This window comes from Herpailurus yagouaroundi, unplaced genomic scaffold, assembly GCF_014898765.1.
Source record: "Herpailurus yagouaroundi ecotype Mexico unplaced genomic scaffold, PumYag 211, whole genome shotgun sequence".
Classification (NCBI taxonomy): domain Eukaryota; kingdom Metazoa; phylum Chordata; class Mammalia; order Carnivora; family Felidae; genus Herpailurus; species Herpailurus yagouaroundi.
The window spans coordinates 8,864,365-8,877,653 of record NW_024412442.1 but is presented as its reverse complement, the minus strand read 5'-3'; the positions used below and the strand labels follow the sequence as shown (position 1 = coordinate 8,877,653).

Genomic DNA, 13,289 nt, shown 5'->3' with positions numbered 1-13,289 from the left:
TTCAGGAAAGAAATGTGAAGCAAGAATTTATATCCAATGATGAAGTTCCTCAAATTTTCACATTTCAGGTTTTATGAAATATAAGCAACGATTGGAAGAAATTTCATAGCCCTAAATAGTCCTGTCAATAAAAAAGAGAGAATGAAAATAATTAGCATTATAGTTCTAGCCATTATCAAACTATAGAGGTACTATGGGAAGTAACCTCCCCTTCTCTCAATAATTAATTTCCAAGGAAGTTATTTTTTACCCACTGCTGCTACTTTATTTTTTCATGTTTATTTTTGAAAGAGAAAGAGTGTGAGCAGGGGAGGGGCAGAGAAGAGAGGGAGACATAGAATCTGAAGCAGGCTCAGGCTCTGAGCTGACAGCACAGAGCCGGATGCAGGGCTTGAATCCACCAGCTGTGAGATCATGACCTGAGCCGAAGTCCGATGCTTCACCGACAGCCACCCAGGTGTCCCCACTGCTGCTACTTTAAATGTTTATTGCTCATGTATGCCTCTTAATTTTGTAACACTCCATATTTCTGATGTGCTCTTGCCTCTTCTTTAGTGTTTTTTTAACTTCAAAAAAGCACGAGTGGAGGAGGGGCAGAGAGAGAGAGAGATGGAGAGAGAGAATCCCAAGCAGGCCTATGCGGGGCAGGGCTCGATATCACAAACCAGATGATGACCTGAGCCGAAATCTAGAGTTGGTCACTTAACCGACTGAGGCACCTGGGTGCCCCTTTAGTGTTTTCTTCTAAGCACCAGCCTACTCCTGTAGCTCTGCTTACTACCCACATGTATCACTTCAGTAGCTCCATTATCTATAGTCGCATCTACAAAGTGAAGAGATGAACACCCCAAAAACATGTAAGACAGTCCACATAGTATAAAATACTAGAATTAGTTTTTTAATTATAAATAGAAATAAAACTTGCCAATTTTTAATAAACGGATTATTACAAATATAAATTAATAAGCAGGTACCAATTCAGTGGGTATGCAAAATACATTTTAATGGTCCAGAGACACATTCAGAATTATTCCATATTCTGTCACCGGACCGGACTGTATTACCTTCTAACTAATCTTTGTCCAACACCCTATTCTCGTATCAGACTGTCTTCTTTGTAATTTTCCTCAACTTGCCATTTTTCATGCATCCATCCATGTCTTTGTCAGTTCTGTCTTCTTTGCTCCCAAAGTTTCCATTAGCTTAACCTAGAAAATCTAACTTGATAATACAAAATTCAAGTAACCACTCCCTCTTGTGACCATTTTATATCGCGTACATGTTTCTGTCAGAGCACCTGCCATGTGTATTGCATTTGAGTATTTACGTCTCTGCCTCCTTGTCAGACTGTGTGTTCCTTCACAGCAGGAACAGTTGCTTTCATTCATCTATGTATCTCCTGGCAGGATTCCAGGCATGGAGCGGTAGCTCAGCAAATAGAGTGAGCAGATATTTTATCTATGTACAGAGTAGCCATGTATCCAGCTTTCTAGAGTAAACCTGATGGCGCATTAAGAGCTAGTTCACAAGTGGTTTTTTCATGGTACTCCACTCTGAATACTTCAGTTTCAACCAAAATATGTTGTTACAGGGACCTGTAACATTCAAGGATGTTATTGTGGAATTCACCCGGGAGGAGTGGCGGTTACTGGACGCTGCTCAGAGGACCCTGTACAAGGAAGTGATGCGGGAGAACTACGGTCACCTAGTCTCAGTGGGTGAGGAAAACTTCCCCGTGTGGAACTGCCAGTAGTTCGCATTTCCTTTCCCAGTTGCTGCAACACGTAAGGTCCCTGTAGGGCTGCGCCATATTGGCTTTGTTTCAGGGGTCAAATGTGATGAGGCCATTTCGGGCACCAGAAAGAATGCGTGTCCCCACCCTCGCCGGTGAAAGAATCTAAATTTGCCGAGCCAAAGTAGGACTTTAGTGTTCTCAAACTGTACTTCCTTATCCTTCACAGGCCCTAAATCCCAAGTAAACCGTGTTTTCTTCTCCATTCATAGGTTACTGTGTGAATAAGCCAAATGCAGTCTTCAAGCTGAAGCAAGGAAAAGAACCGTGGATACTGGAGGTGGAATTCCCACGTCGGAACTACCCAGGTGAGAGAGAAATTAGAACCCTTGTCGCTAGTGAGGTGGTTGGTGCCTTTTGCCTTCTGAAATATGTTTCAGGAACCTCTTTTTTAAATGCCCTATACATCTGGGAATGACTGAGGGCACTTGGTCTGCATATGCAAGCACCATCAATCGCACCTCCAGTTTTCATTCTTTCCACATAAATTCGTCCTTTGCCAGACTTTGTAAAATAGATTTACTTTTCTTTCCTATATACAAAACTAATTCCTGCCTAACCTTGTCTTAGATGTTTGTCTTTTTTTCTAGAATTCCCATTATTCCAGTACCTGGGAATTAAGTGGGAATTCTAGAACACTATAATCTTAAAGTAGTAAATCTTAACAATTCTTTTTTTTTTTTTTAAGTTTATTATTTGAGAGAGAGACAGAGAATGCGTGTACACATGAGCAAGGGAGGGGCAGAGAGGAGGAGAGAGAAATCTAAGCAGGCCCCGCGCTGTCAGCACAGAGCCCAATGTGGGGCTCAATCTCACAAACTGTGATATTATGACCTGAGCTGAAATTAAGAGTTCGATGCTTAACCAACGGAACCACCCAGGCACCCCTAAAGTGTTAGATCTTAAATCTGACCATAAATTTTTCTTCGAATGCCATTTCCCTCCTTTTATTAACAATGAAATGTGCCTCAGTTATTTTCAGCACCAGTTTATTAACTTCCTGTTCTCTCTTTAAACTCTGAAATTAGGTTACAAGTCATTATGCCTTTCATCAGTTATATTATTTCAGAGTTGATACTTCCTTTTAGATGGTGTTTGTCTTTCACACAGGTACTGATTATCCCTCCTAAAATCTGCACCTTATTTGGAGTGTTATAACACTAAGATAAAAAAACAAAAACAGATAACCCACTAAGATGATCTCACTCTGCTCCTTAAATGCTTTTCCTGTACTTGTGAGCTTCTGCGTTGCCAGGACTAGGAACAATGCCTGGTATTTCTTAGTTGTTCACTAGGATGTTTGTGGAAATATTCAATCTGAACTCACAAGAGACAGACCCTTTCTTCTGCTCTGTGGCTTTCACAGTCACTCCTTCAAGGGCTTATCCTTTCTTAAGACCAAAGACACACAGGCTCTTGTTTCCTGTGCATCTCACTTAGCCTTGCACATGTCCCTGTCACATTAACTTCTTACATCTTCCCTGCAAAGGCCATGAAATTCCTACCCCAAGCCCCTGCTCTTTATCTTTTGCTTCCTTTCAGGCCTTTAAAGAGGAGTAAATCTAAAGGTCAGTAAAGGTTCCAGGATCATGTTCAATAATTCATCCTTAAAGATCATGCAGTAAATTGAAGCAGAAATGTCGAAACTAAGACAGGAAAGCAGTGGAAGACTGGCATTGGGTCGTGGTAACGCTACTTTGGAGATGCAGTATTTTTTGGTGGTCAGGCTTGAAAACGTCTGTGCTACAAATGGAAACTCATCCTGTTGTACGATGGCTTGCACACTGCTGTTTAATCATCTTTCCTTTGGGATGTATGTGTTCCTGGGTCTTCTGTCCCGGTGAAAATTACGCCAGTGAGACGGAGAGAGCCCGGAGTGTGGAACTGTTCCTCCACACACGTTGTGATGTAGTCACTGTAGGGACTAGACTAGGCATCTAGACTGTCGTGTGTGGGTACAGAGGAAATAAAGTAGAAGTTTATAGTCACTAATGAACAGTAAATTACATTCTGGCTGACAAAGGCTTAGCTTTGCATCCAGTTTCATCTTTCCCCAATATTTCTGGTGGACACAGTCGTCTACTAATTTTTCTTTTCACCCTACCTACTGTTCATTGTCTGTAATGGGCTTACCACATTCTGAGTCCCAGATTCTTGTGCAGCACTCTGAATGTCTTTTGTTCTCTGCTCCCCATTCTTTTTCTTTTTCCTTAACTTTTTCTCCAGGTTTTTAAAATGTTTGTAAAGTGTCAGAGTACTTGGGTTTATAATGACATTTCTTCCCTTGTCTGCTCCAACCGTCTTTAGTGTTTATATTTTTTCTAAACCAAAGGCATAGAGGAAATTTGCATATAAGAATTCCTTTATTTGGGGAGATTGCCCTGAAGCCTAAGAATCAGCCCTACAACCATAATAATATGTTAAGATTTAAATGGTATTAAATTTTGAATTCCTTTGTAGAAGACCTTTGGAAGATTCATGACTTAGGAGCAAGATCCCAGGGAAGCCAAGCTGAAAATTCAAGGCAAGTTCAAGATTTTGATTTTAAGATGAAAAGACTTGTAAAAAAAAAAGTGTTGATGGGAGTACTGGAAGTGGGAAGGCACTAACTAGTTCATACTAAACGTGAGAAAACTAAAACACTGGAGTGAATTCCAAAGAATTCACTCTCCAAATGGGAAAGCCCTCTTCCCCAGTGGAGATCTTCTGTAGGACCAGGAGATTCAAACTTTGAAGCAGTCTTTCATTTCTTCAATTGCACAGGAAGGGAGGCTTTGTTAACCAAAGCAGATCTCAGGCAATTAAGAGACTGCATGCAATGCAAAGGAAGGTTCCTGCTACTTAATGTTAAACCACAGTGTGTGTCAGAACATTCATAGTAGAGAAACCATGAATCGAATCAGTTTGGGAACATCTCTAGAAATGGGTTCTCAGCTAGAGTACCTTATGTATTACTGACTTTGGGAATTTCTCTCTAGGAATGGAGAACTCACAAAACACCAGCAAACTCCTGCCAGAGAGAAAATCTATAAATGTAGTGAATGTGGAAAGTCCTTCTGCCAGAAGTCTATCCTCCTAATACATCAGCACACTCACTCAAAGGACAAACCCAGGGAATGTGGGACATCGGTCCCTAGGAATGGAGACCTCACAAGACAACAGAAAGGTCAAGGCAGAGAGAAAACCTATGAATGTAAAGAATGTACGAAAACCTTCTACCACCTGTCCTCTCTTAGTAGACACTTGAGAACTCATGCAGGGGAGAAACCCTACGAATGCAATCAGTGTGAGAAATCCTTCTACCAGAAGCCACACCTTGTGGAACATCAGAAAACACACACAGGAGAGAAACCCTATGAGTGTAACGAGTGTGGGAAGTTCTTCTATGTTAAGGCATACCTCATGGTACATCAGAAAACACACACGGGGGAGAAGCCGTATGAATGTAAGGAATGTAGGAAATCCTTTTCCCAGAAATCACACCTCACGGTACATCAGAGGACACACACAGGGGAGAAACCCTATAAATGTAAGGAATGTGGGAAATTCTTTTCTAGAAATTCACACCTCAAAACTCATCAGAGAACTCACACAGGAGAGAAACCCTATGAATGTAAGGAGTGTGGGAAGTGTTTCTACCAGAAGTCAGCCCTCACAGTGCACCAGCGAACTCACACAGGGGAGAAGCCCTTTGAATGTAATAAATGTGGAAAAAACTTTTACTATAAATCAGACCTCACTAAACACCAGAGAAAACACACAGGGGAGAAGCCTTATGAATGTCAAGAATGCGGTAAATCCTTCTCTGTGAATTCAGTCCTCAGATTACATCAAAGGACTCACACAGGAGAGAAACCCTATGAATGTAAGGAGTGTGGGAAATCCTTCTCTCAGAAGTCACATTTTATCATACATCAGAGAAAACACACAGGGGAGAAACCCTATGAATGTCAGGAGTGTAGGAAAACTTTTATCCAGAAATCAAAACTCACTGCCCATCAGAAGACACACACAGAGGAAAAAAGCTTATAAACAGCATGAATTGGGAACTTTTTTCTGAGTTCATCCTTCAGAATAATCAGATAATTCACACAAGACCAAAAAACTTAGGAATATCATCTATATGGGAACGTTTTAGTCATAAGAGTGTTTCTTGACAGCAAATACACAAAAATTCTTTGAATCTAGAAGGAAGAAATTTTTACCATATGTTAGACTTTAGTGTCAGACACTCTACAAATTGTAAAGCGTGAGAGAGACCATTCTTTTAGAAGTCACAGTATACTGTACAACAGAAATCACATGAGAGAAGAACAAATAAAAAAAAAGGTCAGGAACTTTCTGGTCAGGGCAGCCATCACTAGATATCCCAAAGCTCATGTGAATGAGAGCCTCCTATCCGTGTCCATCCTGAGCTTCAGAAATACTTTACAGGTGGACTCCAAACGCTCAAAGGGGTGACTAGACGTCAAAACAGATCCAGAAGCCCTTCTTGAGAAGTGACGTCTCTGTGACCTTCAGATGAGCGATGCCAGGATAGAACCATCGCAGACATCTCAAATACGTCAGTTTCCTGACAAAAACCTCAGTATCTGTATTGGGTGAGAGTGACAGTTACGCCAGAACTCATGTTGCAGCGACTGGATTGTGAGGGTTGGGTTATTTTTTTCTTTGAAGAAACCTGCAAATGTCTAGATAGATAGATAGATGAAGCTTTTTAAAAAGCACAAACCCATTGAGAAGCCAGGTGACATCCTTAAACTCACGTGAAAAGTCCTTGAGTGGAGCTGACGTGTGTCCGCGTGCTGCTAGGCCAATCACAGATGTCTGTGCGTACATGGATCCCATCCGTAAGTGTACACAGGAAAATCCGTAACCTCAGCTCCGCAGCTCTCACGTGCATGAGGAGATCCCACGTCAACCCTCAGCATTGACTCCTGTTGTTCCAGTGTGTATTTTAAGTGTACTGTTCTTTTACAATTTAATGCATCTCTACTTCCTGGCATTTCTAAGTGAATTCAGATGTTCCTGAACTGATCCTTCAGAAAGAAGCTAAAAGTCTTTTTGTAAAATTCTCCAGTTGTCTCGTGGTCAGCCAAATTTTGCATTAGGGACACATTTATTCCTAAGAAAAGACTGAGTTTATTTTATTTTATTTTTTTAATTTTTTTTTCAACGTTTATTTATTTTTGGGACAGAGAGAGACAGAGCATGAACGGGGGAGGGGCAGAGAGAGAGGGAGACACAGAATCGGAAACAGGCTCCAGGCTCCGAGCCATCAGCCCAGAGCCTGACGCGGGGCTCGAACTCCCGGACCGCGAGATCGTGACCTGGCTGAAGTCGGACGCTTAACCGACTCCGCCACCCAGGCGCCCCAGACTGAGTTTATTTTTAAAAACAGCTGATGAAAACAGTCTGTATGATAAACAGTGCTGTGTGAAGAAGTAGTGTCTGTCCTACTGTTGATGTTTTAGGAGGGTGCAGAGGTATCTGCAGGACAATTTTGTGTAAGGAAGGATGTTCTTCACACAACATGGCAGCGGTTAAGAGTGTGGACTCTGGACTCCCACTGCCAAGGCTCAGATCCCATGGGGCATGCCACTTACCCTCTCTCTCTGTGCCTCGGTTTCCTTTTCTATAAGAGAAGTGAGAATGTTAGAATTGCTTGGAGGTATGAATTAATATTTTTATTATTTTTTTTTTAATTTTTTTTTCAACGTTTTATTCATTTTTGGGACAGAGAGAGACAGAGCATGAATGGGGGAGGGGCAGAGAGAGAGGGAGACACAGAATCGGAAACAGGCTCCAGGCTCTGAGCCATCAGCCCAGAGCCCGACGCGGGGCTCGAACTCCCGGACCACGAGATCGTGACCTGGCTGAAGTCGGACGCCCAACCGACTGCGCCACCCAGGCGCCCCATGAATTAATATTTTTAAAGCACTTAGAATAGCGTCTGAGACATGAGAAAAGCGTAAGTTGGCTACGACTATCATTATAATTGTATTTCTTGAATGATGCTGGAAAACAAAAAGGTTGGCTCCCAGCATTCATCACTCACTTTCTTGCTGTAGTGCCTTGCTTTGGCTTCGTTGTGCATTTTCCTACGAATGATTCAGATACTCACGTGTGACCCGCTGCCTGTCTTTGTAGCCTTACAAGCCAACAGTGGTTTTACGTTTCTAAATGGTTGAAAAAAAAAAAAAAGAATATTTTGTGACATGTGCCGATTATATTCAGATTTGTGTCCATAAATAAAGTTTTACTGGAACACTAATAAAGTTATAAAACAGAGACCGCTGTCTCTGTTCTGCCTGAGGCTGCCTTCAGCACTATAAGAACAGAGTTGAGTAGTTCTGACGGGAGACCATATGGCTCACAGAGCCTAAGACAGTTACTGTCTGGCACTTTACAAAGTCAAGTTTTTCTGTTACTTAGGACTGAAGACATCACAATCAATGTATACAGTGTACTTTTATATATGCTACATGTTCCAGGAGTGATGCACACAGCAGTTTGTGGGTGGGTGGTTTTTGTGGTGTATTTATTTTGTACATTGTATTTATATGTTAAAAGCCTAAGCATTAGAATTTTTTTTTCAAAGAAATGTGTTTTACTTGTTGAACTGTCATAAAATGCAAACATCTTCTGATGGAATGTAGCACTACATGTATGAAATAAACATTGTCTGAATTAAACAGAATTGTTAATTTGTCCCTACCTAAAATATTCCTTTACTTTATTACAAATCTATGGCCCGCTTTCCCTGTATCATTTTATAATTTTCTCACTGTCCCATGAGAAAATACCATCTTTATGTCACACTTAACGTAATTTAACAACAACAAACCCTTACAATACCCAACCCAATTCCACCAGGTACATTACCAGTAATCTGCATTACTAGTATCACTACATTACTAGTAAAATCATTGAACTGCCTGAACTTCATTCACTTGTCAAATGCTGCTCCCATCTATATCCTGCCCTTACCTCCCCTTCCTAACGATGACTTCCGTGATGCTCAACTTCTTACGCACGCCTCCTTCTGATTTGTCTAATGTTTACCACTAATGAATTCCTACTATATTTAGTGACTGCATGATTTATAGAACTTCCAAACATTCAAATACAATATTGTTACCAATATTCTACCCAACACTGACGTAAGTAAGCCATCCTGACTACAGCCATCAAGTTCTTTATTTCAACCTGCTTTGAAAGCAAATATATTTCTAAATTTCCCCTGGCTTCGCAGCCAAAAATTAAATAAAAATTAGTATTTTGTGGGGAAAGTCCAGTAACTCTGCCAAACCTGTTATTAAGAATAAAGTCTGGGGAGGGGGGTGGGAGGGCGGGGAGGGTGGGTGATGGGCACTGAGGAGGGCACCTGTTGGGATGAGCACTGACTGGGTGTTGTATGGAAACCAATCTGACAATAAATTTCATGTTAAAAAAAAAAGAATACAGTCTGTACTGGGGCGCCTGGGTGGCTCAGTCGGTTAAGCATCCAGCTTTGGCACAGGTGATGATCTTGGCGGTTCATGCGTTCGAGCCCCGCATCCGGCTCTGTGCTGACAGCTCAGAGCCTGGAGCCTGCTTCGGATTCTGTGTCTCCCTCTCTCTCTGCTCCTCCCCTGTTCACACTGTCTCTCTCTCTCAAAATAAACATTAAAAAACAAAAAAGGAAAAAAAGGATAAAGTCTGTACTAATGAAAATCTTCTAAAAATACTCTGATGAGAATAAAATATTCCTGGTCTTAAAATTCAAGATGGGAACTGGACTGCTTCTTGGCAAGAGCCTCAAGCCACGAATTAGTAACCACGAGAATTGACGGATCAGAGAGAAATGATCGGTGTCTTGTCACCACACATGCTTATGAAGAAGACAAGCCAACCTGACAGTTCCACATTTCTGAAAGCCAATCAGCACCAGCATTCAGTTCGCCCGTGCTCGGAACGTCAGTCAGGTGCAGCCTCACTCCAGTGACCAAACCTTTACAACTGAAAGCCAGCAAGTCAGTCCCCCAACACTTCTGCTTCTAAAAGCCTGCCAATCCCTGAATCCATTTCCCAAACCCTGAATCACTTTACTTTCCCAGACTGACTTATGAGTATAGCCCTTCTCTGGTTAGTATGGTGGCCAACGGTGGACAGAATCAATCCCTTCCTTACTCCGTTCTAAAAAGATACTTTTTTTTCCTCATCCCCTTCAATCTGGACTGGCCTCCTGACTTGCTTTGGCTTCACTAGAATGTGACAGATTCCAGGCCAACCCTTCAGAAGTGTGGCAGTTTCCTCTTTCCTTTTTGAAGCTAACCACTGTGCACAAAGTCCAAGTAGTTTGGAATCACCAAGCTGTGAAGAAACTCAGGCTACTAGAGGTGGAAGCCCAATATAATCCCAGACACAGAAGCGAAGGTTCTTAGATCTTCTGGCCCAGCCAAGCGAGACTTCCGCTAATGCCAAGTGCAGGAGCCACCTACTCCACCTACAAGAACAAATCACTACAAAAGCCATGAAGTTTTGAGTGTTCCTGTTACATAGTAACAGATGAGTGAAACCGACAGGGAGCCAGAAGTCAAGCTTGCTTCAGGTACTGACCAGTCTCTTCTTTCATAAAAGTTTTACGGTACACGCAGCGCCAGTCTTGCTGTCATGAAGAACACCACAATGACCACCATTCAATCTGACATCTAACAAGGATTTGCCCACACACCACAATCTATTGCCACGAAAAGAAGCAACCCTAGCTAAACTAGACTGTCTCATGCTGCTGCCCCAGCCACAGCTGTACGCTGAGTATTAGAAAGACTAAACCCAAGTGCAAGGGGGAAACTGTCCAGACACTGTCCTACAATAAAGATTCTATCTAAGAGATTTAACAGTTGACCAGATCATGCTTTATCTGTAAAGTTCACACAGGGCTAGGGGCCCTCCCTCTTCGAGCATTATAGCGCTGGACCAAAGGGGTATTTCTAACTGTCTGGCTGATTTAGGGGAGGGGAACTGGATTCTATGAGAGAGAGCAGGAGGCTGGGGCTGCTACTAGTTGGTCTGCATATGCAAGAGGTGCTCCAGGCCCAGCCCTGTGTGGTCTCTAAGGGAGCAGACTCTCCCTGGCCAACAAGCTTTTTAAGCTGTCAAACGTAAAATACAGAAAATAAAAAAACATGATTAATACACGATGCTTTGAGAAATGCTTAGTATTCCTTAGCCCAAAGTTCTACAACTATTACTAACGATAATGACAATGTGAGCTATACTTTTCAACATTTATTTATTTTTGAGACAGAGAGAGACAGAGCATGAACGGGGGAGGGGCAGAGAGAGAGGGAGACACAGAATCTGAAACGGGCTCCAGGCTCTGAGCTGTCAGCACAGAGCCCGATGCGGGGCTCAAACTCACAGACCGTGAGATCATGACCTGAGCCGAAGTCAGACACTTAACCAACTGAGCCACCCAGGTGCCCCTATACTTTTCAAATCCCTATAAGTTCACGGGGTGCCTGGATGGTTCAGTCAGTTAAGCATCGGACTTCAGCTCAGGCCACGATCTCACGATTTGTGAGTTCGAGCCCCGTGTCGGGCTCTGTGCTGATGGCTCAGAGCCTGGAGCCTGCTTCAGATTCTGTGTCTCCCTCTCTCTGCCCCTCCCACTTGTGCTCTGTCTCTCTCTCTCTGTCTCTAAAAAATGAATAAACACTGAAAAAAGTTTTAAATAAAATCCCTATAAATTCTCATAAAATTGTTACTAAATGATCTGAGATTTGGCTTGAATTTTCCCCTCATAAAGCTTAAGTTTAGATTTATCAAATAGCCAATGTCATGTACACAGCCATATGCCTGAAAGGTATGCATTTCTAAAAGTAAAGTCACCAGAACACCTACAAAGTCTACAAAGGTATTATATATGTTAAAAGAGACACCAATCAATGTTAGTCTTAAAATCACACTGAAAAGGACCATTTCCTATATTTATATTCTCAAATGCTACAAGAATAAAAGCATGGAGGAGAATTACCAGAATAGGTCATCCATTTATTTCTGACTTTGGAACAAATGGATAAAACGGCTTAAGTCACAAAGGTCCTACAGACTGAAATAACTCCATTCATTAGAGTAATACCAAGAAATTAAAATTGATGTTGAATACTGTAGACAGACAGAATCTTTCTAGATGTCTGATTTCCAGGTGCTTAAAGGTTGCTATGCAGCCAGTATGCTCAGCCTCCATTAAATGATGATTCTGCACTAAAGAGACTGAAGCCTTTATGGTCAAAACTGTTATGTCCAAAATGAAGGAGTTTGAAAACTTCTAATGAGGAAAATGATATCGATCTAATGTAGAGTTGCTCATAGAAGGACACTGACCGATTATATAGAGACAACCTGTCACATGTACTTAACAGTTAAGCTCTCACTTTTTTTCAGACAATCTATAAAAACTCATCTTTTCTTGGATGTCCTGGATAGGCTACGTTAAGACAGATTTCCCAAACTGATTTCTGTTAGCTGCCAAACTACTCACTTTACCTAAAAAGAAAAAAATAAATAAAAAGTAAAAAGGTAAGATTCACTGTTCTCATTGTAGCTACGATTTACCATTTTATCTTCATAAATGAATCCTTTATGTTGGCACAACTGTCTGGTATAATTTGTAAATTATACCAGAGTAAATTTGTGTACAGAATGCTAAATATCTCTTAAGTAATTCTTTGACAAAATATGGACTCCCTAATTACAGACATCCTTGGAGAGGCTCCAACATCATAATCAGCAGTTAGTACATTCACCTCATCATTCCCTTGGCTTGAAATTCTGTCCCTTTCTTCTCAAACTCTCGTCACGCTGGGGGAAATCCTCCCAAGATTGTGACCTTCCCATCTCACGTTTGTCAGAAGACTGGCCTCAGCTTTCCACATAGTGCCTGCCTGGTCTATTTCATTCTAGAATCCTCCCTAGGGGAGCTTAAAATTGGCCACAATCTCCCCCGAAAGAGACTGAGAGGAGCCAGAGGTAGCACCGCAGGCCATCCCTGCCTCTTCTAGGTGCAAAATGTTCATGAACATGAAGCTGGAGAACTGCCATTCCTGGAACCTTCCATGACATGTGCCCTGGGGGTCACCAATCCAATTCCTAGAAAAGCAGTATGGTCAGGGGAGGTGCAAGGTTCTGTGCTACAGATAACCTTTTTAGGGTATCGGAAGCCTGGTAATTTTAAGAAGAAAATATTTCTTGCAAGCAGAAAAGAATCGAGAATAACATGATCACCTATTGCCCTGTTAACAAGTAAAAGGCTACAAAAACCAAAGCCCATGCCGATCTTTATAAAATCATTCACCCAACTGTACCCTTTCCATTCTCAGCTATTCTAAACTCCTTTATCCTCTATATCTACTTATACTTTTACTCTGTATGTTTGTGTCTAGAATAATATATATTTGGGGTGCCTGGGTGGCTCAGTCGGTTGAGCATCCAACTTTGGCTCAGGTCATGA

The 13,289-nt window shown here is 41.8% G+C and overlaps 1 protein-coding gene and 1 long non-coding RNA gene across 2 annotated transcripts in view; one reads left to right on the top strand and one right to left on the bottom strand.

Annotated features, from left to right (window-relative positions):
• Positions 1–6,809, top strand: part of ZNF25 (zinc finger protein 25) — a 25,105-nt gene extending 18,296 nt beyond the window's left edge. The window contains exons 2-5 of the mRNA XM_040454295.1: positions 1,592–1,718; positions 2,005–2,100; positions 4,253–4,316; positions 4,771–6,809. Coding sequence (XP_040310229.1) covers positions 1,592–1,718; positions 2,005–2,100; positions 4,253–4,316; positions 4,771–5,824 — 1,341 coding nt within the window. The 3' untranslated portion in view covers positions 5,825–6,809. The remainder of the gene's footprint in view (positions 1–1,591; positions 1,719–2,004; positions 2,101–4,252; positions 4,317–4,770) is intronic.
• The window catches only part of LOC121016603 (uncharacterized), an 18,234-nt gene extending 4,945 nt beyond the window's left edge, over positions 1–13,289 (bottom strand). The window contains exon 1 of the long non-coding RNA XR_005784376.1: positions 13,144–13,289. This is a non-coding gene — a long non-coding RNA (uncharacterized LOC121016603). The remainder of the gene's footprint in view (positions 1–13,143) is intronic.